General features: G+C 46.4%; 1 protein-coding gene across 1 annotated transcript in view; it reads right to left on the bottom strand.

The window, feature by feature from the left end:
* Nucleotides 1-24,659, bottom strand: part of PRKCE (protein kinase C epsilon) — a 505,249-nt gene that overhangs the window by 21,495 nt on the left and 459,095 nt on the right. Inside the window, exons 13-15 of the mRNA XM_063077698.1 lie at nucleotides 23,738-23,876; nucleotides 16,039-16,227; nucleotides 3,453-3,599 (exon numbers count right to left, since the gene is read on the bottom strand). Coding sequence (XP_062933768.1) covers nucleotides 3,453-3,599; nucleotides 16,039-16,227; nucleotides 23,738-23,876 — 475 coding nt within the window. The remainder of the gene's footprint in view (nucleotides 1-3,452; nucleotides 3,600-16,038; nucleotides 16,228-23,737; nucleotides 23,877-24,659) is intronic.

Here is a 24,659-nt window from a genome sequence, read left to right as displayed (position 1 = left end):
TTGGTTAGAGGAAGGCAATGGCTTATAAACACATCAGGTGAGTTTTCACATTGGTTCTACAAGACTTTCTGAGATGAGAAATACAGTACATTGATCACTGGAATGGGCTTTAGTTCAGCTTAAAATGCATTTCTGCTATACACAAGCCCACAGATGACTCAGGCTGGCGCCATTAACATTATTCAGAAAAGAGCTTTTAACTTAGGGACAGATTTGGGACACCTTTCCCACCTGCTAACTTGATAAGGACTATTCTTTTCTTTCTCATTTTGGTGTTTCTCCTGAGAGACGTCTCTAGTCCCAAGGACGTACATGGGACCAGATGTTTAAATAACTTGAATAAGGCTTTAGAGACATGTAGCTGACAACTCTCTCGGGATAAACATTATTCAGCTCCAAGTGTGTCCAGCAACACCTCTTGCACAATGTAAGTTTTCCGTTTTCTCCTTCCTTCCTCCAGATGTTCTCATTCTCTCCTCCCAACTGAATTCAGCCCAGCCTAAAACACCCTCCCCCCGATCCCCATGGTGTCGAGGCTGACTCTGGGGCTCAGGCGGGATGGGGCAGAATGTGAACACACACAGAGGATTTCCAAGTAAAAGATGAAGTCATTTTTAGGAAGTCTGACTACAACAATTTTGAAATTGGTGGTAACTTCTGGACGGCCTTTGCCCTTCCTCTTGCCATCCTCTCAGGGTGCAGTGAGGCCCATGGAAGCCAACTTGAGCCCTCCAGCAAAGGAAGCAAGCAGGGTCCTGCCCCCACGTCCCAGGTGGAGGGCTCTTGAGAGGCCCAAGGAGTGGAGGGCTGGTCCCTGGTGCTCCAGGTGTCCAGGAGGAGGTGTAGGCCCACCTGACCCCCTGGCGTGACTGACTCCCCCGACCCCGACCCAGGGATGTACTTCCTCCTGCTGGTAGCTGGGGGCCCCTCACGCCCCTGCCCACAGGAGTGCCTTTGTTCCTGTCCAAGGAAGCTCGAGGCACTCCCTGCCAGCCTGAGCCGAGTTGAAGCCTCCCATCAGTTGCAAGGTCACATGTGGGCCCCTCCTGAGCTGTTCTGCTCTCCTGTCCCCTTTCCTCTGTGTCTGGGCTCTTCCCTTCCTGTGGGCCTACAGCCACCTCACAGCTCCTCCTCATGGCCCACCCTGCTCCTTCTCTCCCTCTGTGGGGTGGGGGGCACTGCTGGAAGCCAGGCTCCTCTCAGAAGGCCTGCACTTCTGTTTGTGGAAGGCCCAGCTAGGAGTTCCTGGCATTGCCAGGGCTTTGGGAAGACCAAAGCTTCTCAGGGCTCCTTAAATCCCAGAGCATGTGTCTCTGCTGGATCTGAGTAAAAACTCCTGGGAAAGGCCCTTGGCCATCAGTGTTCATTACTATCTTATACCCTGGGGAGAGACCGTTCTCTGTGCATCCACACGCTAAAACTGCCTGTGTGCCTTTGGTGATTAACGTTCTTCCCTAATTCCATCCCTCCACGTGGCCTCTCGACACAGATTCCTGGCTTCCTCTGTGCTCACCCGCCTTGTAGATGGTCCCCCCAGACCTCCCTGGTTCCCTCCATGCTGTGCCAAGCAGGAGGGGGCTGCTCCTCCACTCAGGCCCAGCGCAGCTGGGGCCTGGTGCTCCATAAGCCTAGTTTAAAGAGTTTGTTGATTTAGAGTCTTGATTTAGGTTTAGGACCTTTGGTAGACCTATGCTGATGTCTGATCAGCCCTGACATCATCCTGGATTCCTGTGTCTTGGGCCTAGATTCTTTATGTAGCTCTACTTCTCATTTTTCTTTGGGTCAATTAATGTAGTAGATTAAATCTAAATCAAAATTTACCCTCAAATCTGAGTCTTTAGTGTCTCCTCCTCCTCTGCTAGGCCTTTGGTGTCCTACTTCCCCCACTTTGTCAGGGGCACAGTTAATCCTGTCCTTTATGAGCACCTGTAGAGGCCCCCGGCCTCCAGCCACCATGCAGGCTGGCACGAGCAGTGAGCCTCATGGGCAGCAGCAGAGGCAGCCCAGGGAGCTTGCCCCAAACCTTCCCATCTACCAAACCCACAGCATGGGCTTGGCACGGTGGACCCTGGAGCTGTGGGGAAAGGCAGGAGTGGAGGTGATATTAACAAAGAAAGAAGGGGAACCTACACCTAGCCTGTCCTAAGCTGTGTGCTACCCAAAGAAAACCATGACGCCCAAAGGAGGAAGCCAATGGGGAATGGAGACAGGACTGAGTGTCCAGGGACAGTCAACCTTCCATGTCTCGCTGAGGCCTGGACCATGCCCATCAGCTGAGCGTTTACCCCACAACCCCATGGAACCTTTCTACAAGTCACATTATTGCCAACAACGGCTCCCCAGAAAACCTCGAATAGAATGGAATTCCTCTGTGATGACTCACAAAGCACAGGGGGCCTTTTCTGTACTTGGAGGTGGGGAAGAGGGCTCATCTGACAGGATGCAGGGTGGCCGAGGGCTGAGTGGATAATCTCAGCTCTTTCCTGCACAGGACCCCAGCCCCACAGCCCTGGGGCTCCTGCCCAATAAAGTCTTAAATTACACACCCCCTCACCCCCCAGTAAGCCTGCCAGTTGGCCACACACTTTCAGTCTGAACCATCAATTGCCTCATTGGGCTATAAAAGCAAGAGAATTAAGATATCCCCTACACACACAGACAGACAGACAGATACACACACACTTTAAGGAGCATACCACCAACCCTCTCCCCATTCCAGCAGAAGGCCACTGCCAGGACATGGCCTTTGTTCTCTGAGTCAAGCCCAGACTGCAGTTCTCGTCCTCCTGCCAACCTCTGAGCTTCAAACACCCTTTATCACACCCCACCTCCCACTGGCACCACAACAGGCCTAAGATCTGAGGCTGAGAGAAAGCAGAGGGATTGTGGGGCAGAGAAGAAAGAGGAAATCTCTGAAAAGGACTAGGGAAACGACCTCCTACAGATTAGTCCTCTCCAAGGGTTCCCACAGGGACAGTCCTTCTCAGCTCTCAGTCACTGGGGCCCAGCTTCACGCTCTGTGCTAGTCCCACATAATGACCATAACTATTATTTAGTTAATATTTTTCTTTAAATGAACTAACTAAAAACAAACCCATTTATCTATATAGAAACCTTACATCTCTACCATACATCAAAAACTAGTACCATTTGTAACTTTTGATCAAAATAAATAGCTCTATTAAAATAAAAAGTGTTTTTCTGTGGCCCATATAAATCACCATCTTGGTTACTGCTTTTGACAGCTACATCAGTACATATTTTCTACAGTAAAATGCTCAGGGCCTGAGAACCTTCTCTTACGGAGAGTCCTGGCCACCTTCTGCCTTTGTCACTTTGGCTGTAAACGTGCCCCAAGACCACGCTTGTGGGTCACCAAGGACACACAAGGCCTGCCGCACGAGTGCCCAGGTCTGCCCCACGGTATGGCATGTGCTCGGGGCCCAACTTACAATTCGTGGCTTGAAGGGCGGCTTGATTTTCTTCTGCTCCAGGAGCACCCAGTCAATCTCCTTGAAGAACGGGTGCTGCTTGATGGCGTCCTCGCCATTCTGCGCAGCCACGCAGCCCAGACGCTTATGGGGGTTCTTGGTCATGAACTGCAGGGATGAGGACATGAGATAGGATTACTGACAGAGGCTCCACAGGCAGAGAGAACCTCCTGCTATCTCTTGCCTGGTGTCCTTGAAGGCAAAGCACAGGGGCAAAGGCTAAATGCTACCGGAGTGGGAGAGCCACAGATAAGGGGTGAAGAAGGGTGGTAAGTGGAGGCGAGACAGGAATGGCACCAATGCGTTTCACCTTTCTAATCTACGAGTCCGTGAGGTTGCCCCTGCTTAAACACCTCGGGCGGCCCACATGATAAATCCACACTCCTTAGTGTGGTACACACGAACTTCTCAGTCTGAGCCCTGTCTACTTGCCAGGCTTTTGCAGCCTCTATTCCCTCTGGTTGAATGCCCCTCTCCAGACCCTCAGTATCCTTTAAGAACCAGTCAAAATGCTGCCTTCTGTGTGCAGCCTCCCCACATGTCCCCTCTTTTGATACCTTGGACCCCATGTTTCTCATATATTTAAATGATAATTCGTCTAAAGATCGCTTTCCCTTGATGAGCTCTGTGGTTTGGGAATCAGTCTCAGCCCCTGGCTCAGTGCCTGGCTCCTACTGTGCACTCCATAAACTGTAACGACTGAACAGGAGGCTGAAGCCTGGGCCTCAGGGCCGTGTGAGGAAGAGAGGCACCAGGACCGTCACTTACTGCTGCACAGCTGTGCACTGCATGACTCTATGGTGCAAAAGGCCTTCTCTAGAGTTCTGTACCATCTTTATATAGGCAGCAGCCTCTGAGACACAGCTCAGTGGCCAGAGTCATGGAAAACCTAGCCTGGTCCTACAATCAAGTGACAATGTGAGGAAGTGAGGTGCTCCAAAGCACAGGGAGTAAAATACTCCTCCTCACTTCCTTAGCTCCTCCTGTCCTCCCTCTTCTGGGAGGAAAAGCCTCAGCACTAGGAATAAATATGTAGGTCTGAACATCTCAGGGGGCAGCCCTGGAGACAGAGGCTCTCCTCAGAAAGAAGGTGCTCTTCTCATGAACTTCAACCTCCTAACCAGCTAATACAGGCACGACCTCTAACTTCTGAGTCTCTGTAGGTCAAATTTCTTCAGCCTTGGTGCTATTGACATTTTGGGACGGACACTTCTTTGTCATATAGACTGTCCAGTGCATTAGCAGCTTCCATGGCCTCTACCTGCTATAGGCCAACAGCAATCTCCCCACCTATAGCTGTGACAATCAAAAATATCTCCAGACATTGCTGAATTAGGGCAGGAATGTGTGTATATGTATGCAAAATTGCCCCTAGTTGAGAATTGGTGTTCCAGGTCATCCAAAATGAAAGGGCTCAGCCAGTGTGCAGTCAGGGGGACTCCCAGGAAGGTATGCTGGGGTGGTGTCAGGGCCTGGGACCACAGCCAGCTCTGCTGGCATGGTGTTCTGGCTGCCTCAGGTGCTGGAGGTTTTTTCCTCAGCCACTCAACTGACATGGGATGAGACATGGCTCTGGGAAATAGAGGGGGCAAAGGCTCCTGCTTCTACCCCTAGTCAGTTACCCAAGTAGGGTGGTGGTGGTTCAGAGATGCCCCCACATGGCAGCTCCAAGGTGCAAGTAGAGGTAGAACCAATGGACACATACATGTCTGTCGAGATACAGAACTGAGTGGAAAAAGCAAGATACACTATTGAGAGGAAAATGAAATACAAGTACAGCATTCTCACGTTTGTATAAAAAAGGTAAAGAAATAAGAATTTATAGTTGTATTTGCTTGTATATACCTAAAGAAATTCTGAAAGGATATATGAAAAGCTAAAAACAGAGTTTACGCATGGGATTGAGGGTGTGGGAACTGGTCAGATGGGACCAAGGATGAGAAAGAGACCTTTCACTGTGTCCCGTTTGAACTCTGTGCTTTTTAAAAAACCATGTGAATGTATTACCTATTCAAACAAGCAAGTAAATAATGAAATAAAGCCTTAATATGTAAGCTAGAAAACAATTTAATTTGAAAATTTATTTGCATTTCCCTGATGATTGGTGCAGCTCTGTTTATAATAACCAAACTATTGGAACCAATCTATGTCCATTGTGGATGACTGGATAAGGAAAATGTGGTATATATACAATGGAATACTACTCAGCCATAAAAAAGAATGAAATTCTGCCATTTGCAGCAACATGGATGAGCCTGGAGAAAATTGTGTTGAGTGAAATAAGCCAGGCACAGAAAGAGAAATACCACATGTTCTCACTCATAACTGGGAGAGAGGGAGGGAAGGAGGGAGGGAGGGAGGAAAGGAAGGAAGGAAGGAAGGAAGGAAGGAAGGAAGGAAGGAAGGAAGGAAGGAAGGAAGGAAGGAAGGAAGGACGGACAGACAAGACCACAGTAGTGCACTGAACTTTCAGAGGGAGAGATCAAATCTAAGGATACTAGTGATGGGGAGGAGGGAGAGAGAGAGGTTGGGGGGTGATAGGTTGGGTGAAGGGCATGGGGAAGGATTACAATTTGTAATGACAAATATGCTTATAATAAAAAAAATGAAGTAATAAAAAAGAAAGAAAGGTTAGATAATTGAGTTCCCCTAAGCAAGATTCCTTCCCACTGGGTGATGCACCCTCCCTAAAAAAGCCTCTGCTTTCCTGTAGGAAAGTAAAAATGGAAGAGAGAAGTCTGGCCAGGAGAGTCACTTGTGGACGCTGAGAGCCCAGCTAAGCACCTGGCCTGGCAGGTGCTCAGGATTGGCCCATGAACAGCCCCCTGTCCTTCTTCTGAATGTATGTTAGTCTCCATCTACACCATGTGCTGTCAGGAGTGATGGGGACACCGTGATGGCATGAGAGACATGGTCCTTGCTGTCATGGAGCATGTAGAAGAGTAAGGGAGGCTGAGAAGACACAAATAACTACCCAAGAGAATCAGTGAATTGAAATTGTGCTGAATGACACGAGAAAAGTGCAGCAGCTATGAGGGTACATTGGGGACATTACGTCTTGGCAGGGAAGGTGACAAAGGCTTCCCCAAGGAAGCACGATTTGGGCTGAGGCCTGAAAGAGGAACGAGAAGTCCCTAGGCAGAAGGGGGAGGATGGAGGATGTTCGGGGAGAAGGAGCCCTGTGCACTAAGGCCTGAGCAGGAAAGCACAGGCGCATTCCAGGACCCAGACATGGGCCCATATGGCCAGAGCTGGGCCAGCGAGGGGGATGGTTGAGGGGCAGACATGGCCCCATGTGGGACCTTGGAGGCTGCATTCAAGATATGCGGTTATCTAACCACAATGTGCACTGAGGAGTCTTATGTAGGTCATGAGCCATGAGATGGCCAGATTTGGTTGACAAGATTTATAAGATCTCTGGCTGAAGTTCAGAGATGACAAGGAGACAGAGGGGGAGTCCTGTTAGGAGGTCCTGCAGTCCACCAAGGAGAAGTACTGGTGGCTTGGACCAGGCTGGTGGTGGCAGGGCTGGAGAAAAGTGTCAAAAGTGGAAAATGTTAGGAGGGAGGAAGGACTCACTGATTGACTGGGTGTGGGGGGAGAGAGGGAGATGGCAGGTAGAGTGACCACATTTCTGGCCTGTGAAGGCAGGAGGGCAGGGTGCCATTTACTGAGCCAGGGAACCTGGGGGCAAGCAGATTTGAAGGGGAGGATCAGGAGCTCAGTTTTGGGGTACATTGAATGTGAGGGGCCACTGGACAGCCAAATGGAGGCACTGAGTACAGAACTGGAAATAGAACCTGGAGGATGGGAGACAGGTCTGGCTGGGGATGTCCATCCTGAGCCGCAGGATTAACTGATGTTGGTGCAGAGCATAGGCCAAGAAAAGGGCCAAGGGTGACCCATGCAGGGGGTTTTCTTGGCTCTCACAATCCTTCTAATTGAACTAGTTATAACCATTTCACACTGAGAGATTTTACATAGAAATCTGGATTTCAGGCTTTGTTTGTAAAGCTGAATCTGAGGAGATGAAGTCTTCATCCCTACAGGGTAACAATCAGCTGGAGCCCAGGAGGGGACACCCCTTGATACAGGTGTAGGCTGTCCAGTTTACTCTGTCCCCTCCTAGCCAGTTCACTTTGCATGTTATCTCCTTGGCTCTTATAGGCATTAAAAGTGCAGTCTGTGCTGAAAAGTAAAGAGTGGAACACTAAGATGTTGCATTAAATTTTTCAACAAATACTCTTTAGCACCTGCAATGGCCAGGCGCTGTTCTCAGACCTCAGAATGCATCTGTGAGATAAACTGACAAAAATTCCTGCCCTCCCAGAGCTTACATGCTTGTGGAAGGAAACAGACAATAAACATAGTACATAATTTGTGTAATATGTTAGAAAGTGGAAAATGCTGAGAGAGGCCCGAGAGCTGCCAGGCCTACACACCCCAAAGCACCCATGCCAAAGGAGGTAGGCACCGCCGTGGGATTCCCAGCCCAGGCCAGTGCACACCTCCCAGAGAGGCCCTAAAGACACCAGGCCCACAAGGCCCCAAGCCACCCACTTCAGAATAGGTAGATGCTGCTGCGGGACTCCCAGCCCAGGCCAGTCCCCATGGCCCAGAGAGGCCCAAGCCTCCTGCCCAGAAGCACCAAGGCAGCTATGTCAAATTGGCAGTCCCTGCAGGATCCTAGCCAGACATTACGATCGAAGAAGTGGACCATGAAATCCCTTGCCACAATGGCTAAACACCAAAGGAAAGATACCAGAAATATGAAAAATCAATAAAGTACACCACCACAAAAGGATAATAATAATTCTCAAGCTCTAGATCCTATAGAATAGGAAGTCCTTGAAATGACTGGCAAGGAATTTTGAGCAACAATTCTAAGGATACTAAATGATATACAAGAAAACTCAGTTAGACAACACAATGAAATGAGAAAAAGTATACAGACCTGAAAGAAGAAATATACAAAGAAATCAATGCCCTGAAAAAGAATGTAGCAGAGCTTGCAGAGCTAAAGAATTCATTCAATGAAATAAAAAGCACAACAGAGAGTTTAACCAGCAGGCTAGAACAAGCAGAAGAGAGAATTTCTGACCTTGAAGATGGGCTGTTTGAAAAAACACAAGTGGACAAAAAAAAAAAAAAGAAAAGAGAATTAAAAACATTGAAGAAAATCTAAGAGAGATAACAAACAACCTTAAGCACTCAAATATGCAAATCATGGGTATTCCAGAAAGGAAAGAAAAAGGAAATGGCATTGAAAACATATTCGATGAAATAATGGCAGAAAACTTCCAAGGTATAGGGAAAGACAGAGATCTTCAGATTAAGGAGGCTCAAAGATCCCCAAACATATTCAACCCAAAAAGGTCCTCACTAAGACATGTTATAGTCAAATTGACAAAACTCAAAGACAAAGAGAGAATCTTAAAAGCTGCCAGAGAGAAGCATCAAGTCACCCATAAGGGAGCCCCAATCCAACTTTTCATCAGAAACCCTAAAAACAGAAAAGGATGGGATGATATATTCAAAATACTAAAAGACAAAGATTGCCAGCCAAGAATACTTTAGCCAGCAAGGCTATCCTTCTGAAATGAAGGACAAATAGAATATTTCTCAGACAAATAAAAACTGCGGGAGTTCACTACCACATGACCAGCTTTACAAGAAATTCTCAAGGAAGTACTGGGTTTGGTGTCTGAAAAACAACCACTGCTGCCATAAATACTCAAGAAAAAACAAAACTCACTAGTAAAATAAAAATGCTAACAATAAAGAGAAAAAAAAGTTTATCTACCACCCCAAGAAACCAACAAATACAGAAGACAAACAGTAAATCAGAAAGAAAGGAACAAAAGATACTTAAGACACACAAACAAAAATCAATAAAATGGTAGGAGTAAATCAACATCTTTCAGTAACAACTCTTAATGTAAAAGGATTAAATTCCCCACTCAAAAGACACAGACTGACTGGATTAAAAAGGTGGACCCAATTATATGCTGCCTTCAAGAGACTCACCTCACCTGTAAAGACACACATAGACTAAGAGTTAAAGGATGGAAAAAGATATACCATGGAAATAGAAATGAAAAATAAGCCAGAGTAGCTATTCTTATATCTAATAAAATATACTTTAAATCAAAGACTATAAAAAGAGATAAAGAAGGCCACAATATAATGATAAAGGATTTATCCATCAAGAAGACATAACAATCACAAATATATATGCACCCAAGGTCAGAGCAGCCAGATTTATAAAGCAAACACTATTAGACCTAAAGAATGAGATGGACACTAGTACCATAATAGCAGGGGACCTGAACACCCCACTCTCAATATTGGACAGATCATCTAGGCAAAGAACCAGCAGAGAAACACAAGATCTAAACAACACTTTAGACCAATTGGACTTGGCAGATATCTACAGAACATTCCATCCAACCTCAGAATATTCATTCTTCTTACCAGCACATGGAACACTCTCCAAGACAGATCATATGTTAGGTCATAAATCAAGTCTCAACAGATTCAAAAAAATTAAAATTATCTCATGTATTTTTTTCAGATCACAACGGATTAAAATTGGAAAACAATAACAAATGAAACTCTGGAAACCATACAAACACATGGAAATTAAACAGCATTCTACTTAATGACATATAGGTCCAAGAAGAAATTAAACAGGAAATCAAAAAATTCATTGAAACTAATGAAAATAATAATATATCATACCAAAACCTGTGGGATACTGCAAAAGCAGTACTAAGGGGGAAGTTTATCACATTAAATGCTTACTTCAGAAGAATGGAAAGATGGCAAGTGAACAACCTAACACTTCACCTTAAAGAACTAGAAAAACAAGAACAATCCAAACCCAAAGTTAGCAGACTGAAAGAAATCAAGATCAGAGCAGAACTTAATGAAATTAAAACCCAAAAAATGATACAAAAGATCAATGAATCAAAAAGTTGGTTTTTTGAAAAGATAAATAAAATTGACAAACCATTAGCATGGCTAACTAAAAAAAGAAGAGAGAAGACCCAAATAACAAAAATTAGAAATGAAAAAAGTGATATTACAACTGACACCTCAGAAATACAAGAAATCATTAGAGTCTACTATAAACAACTATATGCCAACAAATTTGAAAATCTAGAGGAAATGGACACACACAAACTACCAAAACTGAGCCAAGAAGATGTAGAAAATCTGAACAGACCAATAACAAGGAAAGAGATTGAAGCTGTTATCAGAAGGCTCCCAACAAAGAAAAGCCTGGAACCAGATGGGTTCACTGCGGAATTCTACCAAACCTTCAAAGAGGAATTGATACCGATTCTCTACAAAGTATTCCAAAAAATTGAAACAGAGGTCATTCTCCCAAACTCATTCTATGAAACAAACATCACCCTGACACCAAAACCAGACAAAGATACAACAAAAAAAGAAAACTACAGGCCAATATCCTTGATGAATATAGGTGCAAAAATCCTCAATAAAATACTAGCTAACAGAATACAGCAACACATATGTAAAATTATACACCATGATCAAGTGGGATTCATCCCAGGGATGCAAAGTTGGTTCAACATATGCAAATCAATAAGTGTGATACATCACATCAATAAAATCAAAGACAAAGACCATATGATCATCTTTATAGGTGGTGAAAAAACATTTGACAAAATTCAACATTTGTTCATGATAAAGACTCTCTACAAGTTAGGATTAGAGGGAAAGTATCTCAGCACAACTCAAGCCATATATGATAAGCCCACTGCCAATATCCTCCTGAACAGGGAAAAGCTGAAAGCTTTTCCCTTAAGAACAGGAGCTAGACAAGGATGCCCACTCTCACCACTCCTATTCAACACAGTGTTGGAAGTACTAGCCAGAGCAATCAGAGAAGAGAAGGAAATAAAGGGCATCCAGATTGTAAAAGATGAAGTCAAACTGTCCCTGTTTGCAGATGACATGATCCTATATATCAAATAGCCTAAAGCCTCTACAAAAAAACTCTTAGAGTTGATAAATGATATCAGTAAAGTTGCAGGATGCAAAATCAACACAAAAAAATTGGTAGCATTTCTAACTCCAACAGTGAACATGCAGAAAAAGAAGTCAAGAAAGCTAGCCCATTTACACTAGCCACCAAAAAAATAAAATACTTAGGAATAAAGTTAACCAAGGATGTGAAAAATCTCTACAAAGAAAACTACAAACCACTGTTGAGAGAAATTAAAGAGGACATGAGAAGATGGAAAGATATTGCACGCTCTTGGATTGGAAGAATTAACATTGTGAAAATGTCCATACTACCCAAAGTGATCCACAAATTCAATTCAATTCCCATCAAAATTCCAATGACATTTTTCTCTGAAATGGAAAAAACTATCCTAACATTTATATGGAATAACAGAAGACCATGCATAGCCAGAGCAATTCTGAGCAAAAAAATACTGGAAAAAAAAAAAAAGCTGGAGGTGCAACACTACCTGACTTTAAACTATACTACAAAGCAATAATAACCAAAATAGCATGGTACTGGCATAAAAACAGACACATGGATCAATGGAATAGAATAGAGAATCCAGAAATCAACCCATACACCTACAGCCATCTGATTTTTGACAAAGACATCAAGTCTACACACTGGGGAAGAGACTGCCTCTTCAGCAAATGGTGCTGGGAAAACTGGATATCCATATGCAGGAGAATGAAACTAGATCTATACCTCTCACCATATATCAAAATCAACTCAAAATGGATTGCAGAATTAAATATACACCGTGAAACAATAAAACTCCTAAAAGAAAACATAGGGGAAACACTCCAGGAAGTAGGATTGGGTACAGACTTCATGAATATGACCCTAAAGCACAGGCAACCAAAGGAAAAATAAACAAATGTGATTATATCAAACTAAAAAGCTTCTGCACAGCAAGGGAAACAATTAACAGAGTTAAAGGACAATCAATAGAGTAGGAGAAAATACTTGCAAAATATACATCTGATAAAGAATTAATATCCAGAATATACAAGGAACTCAAACAACTTTACAGCAAAAAACCAAATAACCCAATTAAAAAATGGGCAAAGGAGCTGAATAGGCATTTCTCAAAGGAAGATATATGAATGGCCAACAGACACATGAAAAAATGCTCAACATAACTCAGCATTCGAGAAATGCAAATAAAAACCACATTGAGATACCATCTCACCTCAGTTAGGATGGCTAGTATCCAAAAGACTGAGAATGATAAGTGCTGGAGAGGTTGTAGAGAAAAAGGAACCCTCCTACACTGTTGATGGGACTGCAGAATGGTGCAGCCTCTATGGAAAATGGTATGGAGGTTCCTCAAACAATTACAGATAGATCTACCATATGACCCAGCTATCCCACTGCTGGGAATATACCCAGAGGAATGGAAATCATCAAGTCGAAGGTATACCTGTTCCCCAATGTTTATTGCAGCAGCACTCTTTACAATAGCCAAGAGTTGGAACCAGCCCGAATTCCATCATCAGATGAGTGAATAAGGAAACTATGGTACATCTACACAATGGAATACTACTCTGCTATAAAAAAGAATGAAATACTACCATTCACAGCAACATGGATGGACTTAGAAAAAATTATATTAAGTGAAATAAGTCAGGCACAGAAAGAGAAAGACCACATGTCCTAACTTATTTGTGGTAGCTGAAAATAAATAAATAAATACAAAAACAAATGGGGGTGGGGTGGGGAAGAAGACACAACAATCACAATCCCATGAATTTGTTAAGACAAGTGAACAGATATGATGTTGATGGGTGGGAGGGGGCAGAGGGAGGAGGGAGAGGGAGGAATTGGTAAAGGGACACGAAAATCAACTATATTGTATATTGATAAAATAAAATAAATTTTTTTTTAAAAAGTGGAAAATGTGACCAGGGATCAGTTGAGCAGGATAAGGAAGTTTTAACTTTTAAAGCGGGTGGGGCAGGACAGAGTAAGCCTTGTTGAGAAAGTGCTGTTGAGCCAACACTTGAAAATGTCCACATTTAGGGAGCAGGGAGAGAGACAGCAAAAGAGCAGCCACCCGAATGCCAGAAGAGACCAAGGCCAAGTCCCAGAGAGCAAGGATGGAGAGGGCTTACCACAGAGGGGCTCAGTTGAGCCAGTGAATGGGGCTTTGAGGCTCCAAGGAGGGATGGGGGACAAGGAAACAAAAGCAGAAAGTGCAACAGGAGTCACTTCCACAAGTAGCAGAACCCAAGCTTGCAGCAAGAGGCCCAGGCCAGAACACACACTTAATTTGGAAAGTAGCATAAACTAGTACCCCCAAGTAAGATTAGTACCCCCAAGACCTCCTCACTGGCTGGAGACAAAGCCAGAGGCCACTGGAGGCTGGAGGGAGGCCCACCCTCCAGGCCATGCTCTCCCCCGTAGCCACAGCTGTCTTCTAAGTGTACTAAGTGTAGAGGCAGGTCACTCCCCTGCCTGGGGAGTATCTCCAAGGGCTTCCCCTGCACTAAGAACTGAGTCCAACCTCTCATGATGGCAAAGGAGCCGTGTATAATCATACCCCATCTGTCCCTCCAACCTCCTTTCACCCCATTCTCCCCTGAGCTTCTTTCAGTTTCTCCACGGCACCAAACTTTTTCCAGAACTTGCTGTTCCTTCTGTCCACATGCCCTTTCCCCTGGTAGCCACCTGCCTGAAACTCCCCTTAGGTCGGGTTTCTGCTCCAATGTCACCTTATGGGACAGGCCCTTCCAGACTCTACAGCACCCCCAAAACATTCTTTTCCTGTTTGTCTCCTTACCCTCCTTTGTGTCTTTTCAGCACTTATTTTTATTCAGTGTGATACAAAGTCGCGAGACTGTATGCACAGACTTTGTTCACTGTACTGCCAGCGCCTGGCACATACTAGAGGCTCAATAAATGTTTGTTGAATAAATGAATGTAGGAATGAAACACCCTATTTGCTTCCTTTGCTGCTCTTCTCCCAATTGTGAGTACATATGGATGTACTTTTTATTTATTGCTCACCTCCCACTGGATTGGGAGCTCCACAAGGCAGGGTGATGGCTGTATGTTCAATACTTACTGAGCATCTAGCACAATGCCCGGCACGTTGGAAGTACTCAATAAACAGTAGTTTATTTAATTAATGAATGGAAGGGAGGGAGGGAGAGTGGGAGAGAAAAGGAAACAGATGAGGAAGTAGGAGAAAAAATTAGGGGAGGGAAGGAGGGAGGTAAAGAGAAAAAAAGAACTGCACAAAAGAGTAACATGTTCTGATGTAGCATTTCCCAAAATATGGTACATGGGTCCCCAGACACCCACAAAATGATTTTAGGTCTTTCAAAATTTTTCATATGATGACTTATGTTAATTAATCACAGTGGGTGATACTGGTTTTCTATCTATAATAGTGTTATAAAATTTCTTTGTAAGATACACATAATTAGGTAAATATCAGGAGTCAATGAAATTAACAAGAAAAGCAAATCATGGTACAGAGGGTAACTGAATAAGGCAAATTTTGTGAAAGTGGCATGTAAACTACTGAACTTTGGGGCATTCTGATGGGTGAAAGAAGCCAGGATTGGAAGTCAAGGTTCCTGGGCTGTTATCCAGTCTTGCCGCGGTCCAGCAGAGTGACCTTGCGCAAAATGATTGCTTAACATCCCTGCACCTCAGCTTTCACAGATTTCAAAAGGGGATAGGTACTGTCACTTACTGGATACAGTACAAGTGGCAGTACCTTGTAGAAGTGGCTGTGCTGAGAAAGCATAAAGTGTTCTCACACGTGAGGGATGATTATTTATAGGGGAAGGGACAGTCTGTCTATTACATGTCTGAGTCCAGCATGGCTGCATGGGTGTTGAGTGGGCAGGATCTTTTCTGATTGGCTATTGGGCCATAGCAGGGCTATCGTGGACACTGGGGGCAGTGCCCTCTCTCCCCTCCTTGCTCTTCCCCAGCACAGGCCCCGGATGAGGATGGGCCACTGGTGGCAGATAAGAAGGAGCATCCAGTACTCAGAGTGAGTGGCAGAGGTGATGACAGTTCAGGGGTCCTCAGAATGCTGGAGGACTCAAGTGTACACAGCATGCCATCTCAGGAAACACAAAGTATTGTCCCTTTCCCACAAGAAGAGCAATTTGTCCCGAGCCCCAGTTCTAGGCAGCAGTCCTCCAAACTATGCCTGAACTCCCAGGTGACTGTCCTCGACTCCTCCCATTCAGTCTTGAGCAGAGGCAGGAGAGAGAAAGTGAGAAAAGTGTGTGTGTGTGTGTGGGTGTAAGTGTGTGGGGGGGTGTGTGCATGAGTGTGTGTGTGGATGTGTGAGTGTGGGCATGTGCCTGAGTATATATGGAGTGTGGGTGTGCATGAGTGTGTGTGTAAGTGTGGGTGTACATGAGTGTGAGGGTATGTGTGAGTGTGTGGGTGTGTGTGAGTGTGTGAGTGTGGGTGTATGCACACGCTGGTGTGCATGGGGGGAGCAGGCGGGGAGCAGAGCCGTGGGGAGGGGCCCTGACTCACAGCTTTCAGGATGCTGACGGCCTCCTTGCTGAGCCAGACCGGGTATAGCACGTCATCATGGAGAATGGATTCAAATAGGTCGTCCTCATTGTCAGCCTCAAAGGGGGGCTGCCCAGCCATCATCTCGTACATCAGCACCCCCAGGGCCCACCAGTCCACTGAGGGGCCGTACTCCAACTCCTGCAGGATCTGTTCAGGAAACAGGCAATGTCAGGGACCACCAAAGACTCCCATCCCAAATAACACCCGTGCCACAAGTGCCCGTGGGGAAGCCTGCGTCTGCATTTCCAGCTTGTTCCTCCAAGATGAAGCCCTGTGTCACATACAGTGAGGTTCTAAATCAGCAAATTCAGTGAAAATTAATTTTGGGAGGCACTGTATTAGGGGCCCACTATCATCTCTCCAAAGTCACTGTCCATAGTCTGTCCTCCAGAGGAAACAAATCGCTGTTTGTTTGAGCAGCAGACAAGTTCCTGACTTGCATTTAGGGCCATGTTAAAAAAAAAAAATGCCCATTTTGACACTAAAACCAAGGCCACGGGAGCAAGGTGCAGACTAAGCGGGACAGAGAATGCAGCAGGCTCAGGTCTCCCGTCTTGCACTTGGTCTGGGGTGTGCCCACTGCTTGAGTGGAAGGATGAGCTGAGTCTCAATCTTCTTTAAATGTTGACAGCATTGAATTGACCTGAGCACTGTGCTCCAGGAAAGAAAATGACAGGTAATAATTCTGCCCCACCCTTCTGTGTTCTACCCACAAGGGACCATTGTGCTCTTACATATACCAAGAAAAGACCCATCTCCATCGTTCCTCATGATCCATAAGACTCACTGATGAATCCCTCCTTTACCTGCCTCTTTAAAACCCCAGGTCCCCTTCCTTTTCTTTGAGGCCATCCTCATTAATGAATGTTCTCCCTATTGCAATAGCCAGAATCAGATCATCTCCTTGATTGTCTGATGCATTTTGTCTCTGACAATGGCCATTTGTCTTATCTATCCTCTCTTTATCTCTTTTTTTTTTTTCTTCTGGTCAAATGTGGAGAGTCGCATTCACTGAGATTAAATGCATGCATCACACGACGCTACTGAATACTATGTGCCCTCAGCTTCCTGCAGAACAGTGTCCGGGGACTGAAGTTTTACAATCCGAATCATAATTTCAATGTACCATAAAAATTCTACCTAAAGTCAAGAAGCTGCAGAACCTTTTGAAAGCAAATAACTGCCCCTATCCTAACTTTCCTGGAGCAATGGCCTTGTGTTACACTAGGAGATAGAAGGCCTTCCAGATATTTATATTCCATCCCAAGTCTGCTGCTAAATTTTCTAGGTGACCTTGAACCAGTCACTTGACTTCCTCATTTATCAAATGAAGCTCAGATTTTCAGCTTTGGCTGGCTGTTTAGCTTACTTGGGAGAGTGTGGTGCTGATAACACCAAGATCATGGGTTTGAATCCCTGTACCAGCCAGACACCACATACACAAAAAAGATTTTCAGCTTACTCTTACAAAATTAAGGTGGACCATTTTAAAAGCATATCACAAAATACAAAGCTCTATACAATTGAAAGGTGGTATTAAATCCAAGTTTTTTTCTGTTAGGTACAAATACATATCCTATACATATATATAAAATATGTAGCAAGTCAATGACGTGTGTTGGGCTCAGAGGAGAAATAGATGAGCTGTCCCCAGTGCTAAGGAAGGGATCATGAAGCAACATTCCCATTCCACAATTATTTTCTCTTCTTATCAGTCAGAGAGTGATTAGGCATGGTCCTGCTCAGAAATGAGAGTGGCTGAGATGATCTCTCCAGGTCTGTAATTCTATAAAGAATTCCAAAAAGTGAAGAGTATTGAGGAGGAGCAAGGCCGGAGTGCATGTCCTTAATGGGGGTACACTCCGAGACCCCCCCCCAAAAGGCAAAGGTCATTTCAGCTCGCAGGACACGTCAGGCAGGTGACTTCTCAGACCCAGGACAAGACTCCAATTTAGTTCTCAGATTTCAAGGTGGCCAGGGAAGAGGAAGCTGAACTCAAGTATCTGATTTTTTTGTGGTCTACACAGAATACCCTTCTAGAGGTTACAGATTGCTTGGGATTACACAAAAAGACTTGGATAGAAGCATTTGAACATAGTAAAAATATGCATGGTTTAGAAATCTTCTGAATTTGGAATGTAAAGGACTGTGAGAAAATGCAGCCCACTCTAAATTATTTGGTGCTGGTAATCTGTTTGGTTAGCACCTTTGATCTCTTGATCCAGTGCTTATTGCAGGGTATCTGTAAGATCAGGGCAGTAGGCTCCACTGTCCTGAGGAGCCGGTGATTCTACTCTGTTCCAAAGTTAAAGCCAGCTCCTCCCTCATCCTCAAAAAATCCAGCACCCAACCTGGCTCACCATGGTACCACCAGTTTCTGTCCTTCAAGATCATAGTTATGACCTATCTGTTCCAGAAAGCTTTCCTGGAATTCCCCAGCTCTTTTGCCATCCTCTGACGCCCTAAGACCCCTGCCTGTTCCTAAGATTTGCAGGCACTTTCCACATACTACTAGGTTCCAGTTATTTTCTCCCGGGCAGCTGTCTCCCCAGGATAGCTACAAAGCACCAGTGCCTTTGTAGATATGCTAGGTAAGGGCTCCAGCATTCCTTTGAGCCCACCATGGTGACCATCCCATACCATCACTAAGGAGACAGCCAGTGCTTCATGACAGGCTGGCATGTGTGTCCACTGTGTGCATCTCACTGGACATGTTCCCTTCTCTCCCGGGCTTGGGGGCTCTGGATGCTAAGGTGGCCACTTGAGCCCTGGGGAGGTGGGACAGCTGGGATCTGTGCCTCTTCGGTGTGGTGAGAAGATGGCTTCCAGGTGGTCTGTGTGTGCTCAGACTGTGCACCGTGGAAACAGCAGAGCGGCCCTACCCACTGTTCCCCAGGCCCCTCCACAGCCTTCTCATTTGGGGTGGCATCTTTTGTATTCTCTTTTAGGCTTGGCCCTCATTATCTGCCTCCTAAGCACCTTGTCAGCATAGAGCTGGTGAGAAGGGCAAGGCTTCGCAGTCATGAGAGGGCACCTGGCATGGCAGCCAACTCGAGTGGGCCAGAGCTGGGGTAGAAGAGAAGAGCAGGCACCGGCCTGATGATGTGAAGTGTTGTCCAGGGCTGGTGGCTTTTCCTGGGAGCAGGCGCCAGGTGTGGAGAAAGGAGAGGGGGCGTCATGGGGGTGAGCCAAGGGCACATGGTGGGAAGAGAAGCCCTGGGGCAGAGCCAGTGCCTGAGAAAGCGGCTCTGGTTTCGGAGTTAGCCCGACGCCCCATAACCTCTCCTATTTGAGTAGAGGCTTATGCTCTCTGAAGCAATTCCATGCTCTAATCTCATTAGATTCTCAAAACAGCTTGATGAGATGGGTAGGGCAGGAATTATGATTCTCATTTGAAAGATGAATTGAGACTCAAAAACGTTTTGTGACTTCATCGAGGTCACATGGGGGCATTACTGGTCAAGTCTGGCCTCAAATTTCAATTCTCAGGACTGTTTTACCCACCCCATTATGCAACCCAATAATGATGATAATGATAGAGCCACCACTTAGCCAGCACTTACTGTGGGTCGGGCACCATGCTCAGTGCTTTAGAGGCATAACTTCATTTCATTTTCCCAGTAGCCCTTGATAAAGGCAGCAATACCTTTATTAGCCACATTACTTTGCCTATAGTAAGAAGACCAGGGATTCTTTGCCATTCTAGTGTAGCAGTCATTCTGCACGGTGGGCACACAGGATAGCGCAGGAAGGAACCGTGTCCATGCCTCATCTATTTTGTTTTACTTGTTTGAGTTTGATGATTTTATTTTATTTAATAATATAGAAATGTATTACGATGAACTCTTGAAAACAGAAATGTTCTTAACTTTCTGAATTAGAAAATTCAAAACTGTCATAAGAGATGCAGAAAAGAAATAAAGTAAGGAAAAAAACTTAGATCATAATGAGAAATGAGTTTTGAACTTGATTTCAATCTCCCATAACAAAGTCTGTCAAAAAAAATGAATGATAGTTACATATTTAACAAGTTATACAATATATATAAAGATTATTATACCCTAAAAGAATTATGGAAAGTTAACGTTTGATTAAAATATTTACATCAATCATGCTTTGTAGACTGCTTAATAGTATTATTATTATTCTTTAAAAAGGTCGATAAAATTTGCAAACCTTTATCTAGACTGACCAAGAAAAAAAGGGAGAAGACAGAGTTACTAAAATCAGAAATAAAGCAGGGAATGGTAGAGCAGTTGCTTCTTCTATTACGCTGGAGTGGGCGTTGAGGAGAGAGACTTCCTCTCTTTTTTCTGGTCTCCGCTGGTGACTCTCCTTGTGTCACTGCAGTTAGGCGTGTCTGGCAGGCCACCTGCGTTGCATGGTAGCTGTGGCTGCTGCTGTGGCACGGAGCTGCTTTTGCGGCAGTCGTGGCTGTGGCGGTGGCAGTGGTGGGACTCCCACGAGGAACTGGTATTTTCAACGTGCTATATGCCTGCTTCCCGGCAAGGGATACTACCCTCTGCTCCCGCCCAAGGACCCCGGGAGTACTCGATTTCTTGCCTGCATCCGGGAGTGGGGCGGGCGTGCCCTCGGCTCCTACCTTAGGACCCCGGGAGTGCTCGATTTTTTGCCTGCATCCATGCGGGCAGAGCCGGCTGACCCTGGGGACCCCGGCCGTGCTCTGTGTCTTGCCTACATCCATGCGGATGGAGCGGGCTGGCCCTGGGGACCCCGGGCGTGCGCTGTGTCTTGCCTGCGTCCATCGGGTGGAGCGGGCTGGTCCTCGGCTGCTACCTTAGGACCCCGGGCGTGCTCTGTGTCTTTCCTGCGTCCATGCGGGTGGAGCGGGCTGGCCCTGGGGACCCCGGGCGTGCTCTGTGTCTTGCCTGCGTCCATGCGGGTGGAGCGGGCTGGCCCTGGGGACCCCGGGCGTGCGCTGTGTCTTGCCTGCGTCCATCGGGTGGAGCGGGCTGGCCCTCGGCTGCTACCTTAGGACCCCGGGCGTGCTCTGTGTCTTTCCTGCACCCATGCGGGTGGAGCGGGCTGGCCCTGGGGACCCCGGGCGTGCGCTGTGTCTTGCCTGCGTCCATGCGGGCGGAGCGGGCTGGCCCTCGGCTGCTACCTTAGGACCCCGGGCGTGCTCTGTGTCTTTCCTGCATCCATGCGGGTGGAGCGGGCTGGCCCTGGGGACCCCGGGCGTGCGCTGTGTCTTGCCTGCGTCCATCAGGTGGAGCGGGCTGGCCCTCGGCTGCTACCTTAGGACCCCGGGCGTGTTCTGTGTCTTTCCTGCGTCCATGCGGGTGGAGCGGGCTGGTCCTGGGGACCCCGGGCGTGCGCTGTGTCTTGCCTGCGTCCATCGGGTGGAGTGGGCTGGTCCTCGGCTGCTACCTTAGGACCCCGGGCATGCTCTGTCTTTCCTGCGTCCATGCGGGTGGAGCGGGCTGGCCCTGGGGACCCCGGGCGTGCGCTGTGTCTTGCCTGCGTCCATCGGGTGGAGCGGGCTGGCCCTCGGCTGCTACCTTAGGACCCCGGGCGTGTTCTGTGTCTTTCCTGCGTCCATGCGGGCAGAGCGGGCTGGCCCTGGGGACCCCGGGCGTGCTCTGTGTCTTTCCTGCGTCCATGCGGGTGGAGCGGGCTGGCCCTCGGCTGCCACCTTAGGACCCTGGGCGTGCTCTGTGTCTTTTCTGCGTCCATGCGGGCGGATTGGGCTGGCCCTCGGCTCCTGCCTTAGGACTCCGGGCGAGCTCCGTCTCTTGCATCCGGGTGGAGGGGGTTGACCCTTTGGCTCCTGTCTTAGGGCCCCCGGCGTGCTCTCTTTCTTGCCTCCATGCTTCATTGTATACAGAGATCAGAGTCATTCGTTGTAAGTCTCACCAATGGGTTGCTTTTCATGACAGCTGAGTGGGTGTTTTGTTCCTTGTAAAGCGAATGTTTGTCTTGGGCTGGGTCCTTAACTACTGCAATGGGCTGTCAGCCCTAGGACTCTGGCACCAACCCACAGAGGGACTGGAAGTGAGTATCCTGATGATAAAGACTGAATGAGGAAGAAAGGAAAAGGAGCAGCCAACTGAAGGCCCTCACTTTCATTTATTTCTCCTTAAAGGCTGAATTCCTGCTATTCCTGCTAAGAGAACTCACTAGCAGAGAGACTGGTACTCTGCTCCACAGTCTCTTAGAAGATAAAGGCTCCACAGAGAATTTACCTGTTATTCACCATTCTTACCTCTAGAGCCTCTTCAGGCCTCCCTATCTTGTCCGTGCCTCTCTCTCTGCCTCCTGATCTGCACTGCTGTTCCCTGTCTTCTTCCTGGGACAGGTCTGATCAGGACCCTCCTCCACCAGAACCCTTAGTGGGTCCACAGATCCTACATTCCTTGGTCCTTTATCCTAATCTCGTTCATTAATATGAGTACTAAGAAGTCCTATGTTCTAGCTATACTATTTAACTTTCCTGAAAAAAGGCCAAGATGTTTTCATCCCTTGGCCTTTACTCATGTTGAAATGTCACAGATTATCATTCATTCATTCAATGGACTATTACTAAGAGCCTGATTTGTGTCCTGGATCCTGGGAGTACTCAGATTAGAAACAGACCCTGCTCTGAAAGGATGCAGAGCCCGGGGATACTGATCTTCCCTGTCCTACCCTCATTCCAATCCTCCTTGTTGTTTTCAGGAGTGCCCTCCACAGCCCTACTGCCAAAGGAAATCCTTACTCTTTACAACTTGATTCAATTACCAGGTGCTCCAAGAAGCCTTTCTTGATCCCCAAGGACACTATCTTGTTTTGGATACCTATTTATTCTGCTTAATTAGTTGTTTACTTATCTGTCACCCCCTCTAGATCAAAAGTTCCTTTAGGAGAGAGACCAGTGTCCCAGTCAATTCTTTATCCCCACATTGCTTTGTGTCCAGCAGGTGCTCAAACAATGCCCATTGAAAGGAAATGCAGTAAGATGTGCTAACTAACACTTATCTACCACGGGCAACGTTTAATGGGGATTGGTACTTTCTTCCCATCTTGCATGTCTCAGAACCATCAAGATCATTTTGATTAAGTACGTGTAAGAGGTCATGTTGTCAATCTGAACTACACCATACTAGGTATCTCTCAGTCGGGGCAAGATTGATGTGGAGGAACTCAATGCAAACACTTTATGATGAGTAAAAAGTCCCAACAGCTTTCACGAAAGGTAACTCATTGGTGAGGCTCACAAGGAACACCTCTGGTCTCTATTTATAATGAGGCACGGACACCCTCCTCTCCTTGTTCATTATTGTGTGCTTTTATCAGTGATGCTCCTTCATTCTGACTTTTAAGACATGAAAACAATGATACCAGTTAACAAATTAATCTTGGTGCTAGTTTTATTGTTGGTGTTGGACTGGGACAGGAGATTGATGTTCAGTGAGGACTTGCCCAGATTTGGGGAATAGCCTATTCCTCTCAGTTCACCCATCCTCTCCCCCATCACCATGACTTCTTTTTGGAAAAATCAGCAAACCTTTTACCTTCCTCTTTCTTCTCTTCTCAGAATCATCTTGGTTTCCCAGAGCCTTCCCCCAGCACCACTAGATGACTTTAGGGCGTGGGGTTAGACCACAACCTCAGCCCTGGCACCAGGAAGAGGTGGCCCTTTGCACACGGATCTCACCTCAGGAGCTATGTAGTCAGGGGTCCCACAGAACGTGGTGGTCGTCACGCCATTCAGAATTCCTTCCTTGCACATCCCGAAGTCAGCCAGCTTACAGTGACCTTCTGCATCCAGAAGAATGTTGTCCAGTTTCAAATCCCTGAAAGACAGGCCAGAACCATACAGTGAATGCTTCACTTACCCCACCATGGTTTTCTTAAGTTGGTGAGATGTGCACATCCTAGGGAAATCTCCAGAAAAGAAAGTCCTGGAGGAGGCTTGACCTGCCTGCAACCAACCTCAGCCCAAGGGCTCTCTCTTATGCTGATCAACCCCCAACAGGGCCTCCACCCTCCTCAGCATGAGGAAGGAGCTTCCGTAACCCCTGGAAGCTACATATATCAAGACTGCTGCAGTTCAATAAAGTCAGTAGCTACTTACTGAAGCCCTACAATGTGCTGAACTTCATACTACTTAGAGCCTGCTATGAAAGAAAGAAGTAGCTTATCCGCTGTCCTTCATGAATGCACCATAGGGATCAGCTGGGGGGATCAGGCTGACACATATGAACATCAATGAATCGGATAAATTCACCTAAAAGATAGATGCTGCTTTACAGGGCACTGACCCTGTGTGCTATTGTGTTTCAGAGGGGGAGACCATGGACAGCTGATGTAGGCAGTGAGGGCTTCCAGGAAGCAGTGACTCTCAAGAGAAGCTTGGATAGAAGGTTAGGTTTGGCTAGACCATAAAGAGAGAAAGTGGGAGGGAGGGAAAGGCCAACATGGAAGAAGAAAAAGGATGTGAAGAGACCAGAGAATTGGGTCTCAGTGAACGGTGAGGCAAGACGGGTGTGTTGAAACCAACCTTAAAGAGCCTGGAATGCCAGGAAGAGAGGTTTGGAATTCATGCTGAGAGCAACGGGCCTCATCCGGCCTGCAAC

The sequence above is a fragment of the Cynocephalus volans genome, chromosome 14 (assembly GCF_027409185.1).
Source record: "Cynocephalus volans isolate mCynVol1 chromosome 14, mCynVol1.pri, whole genome shotgun sequence".
Classification (NCBI taxonomy): Eukaryota; Metazoa; Chordata; class Mammalia; order Dermoptera; family Cynocephalidae; genus Cynocephalus; species Cynocephalus volans.
The sequence above is the reverse complement of the archived record's forward strand: the minus strand, read 5'-3'. Positions and strand labels throughout refer to the sequence as shown.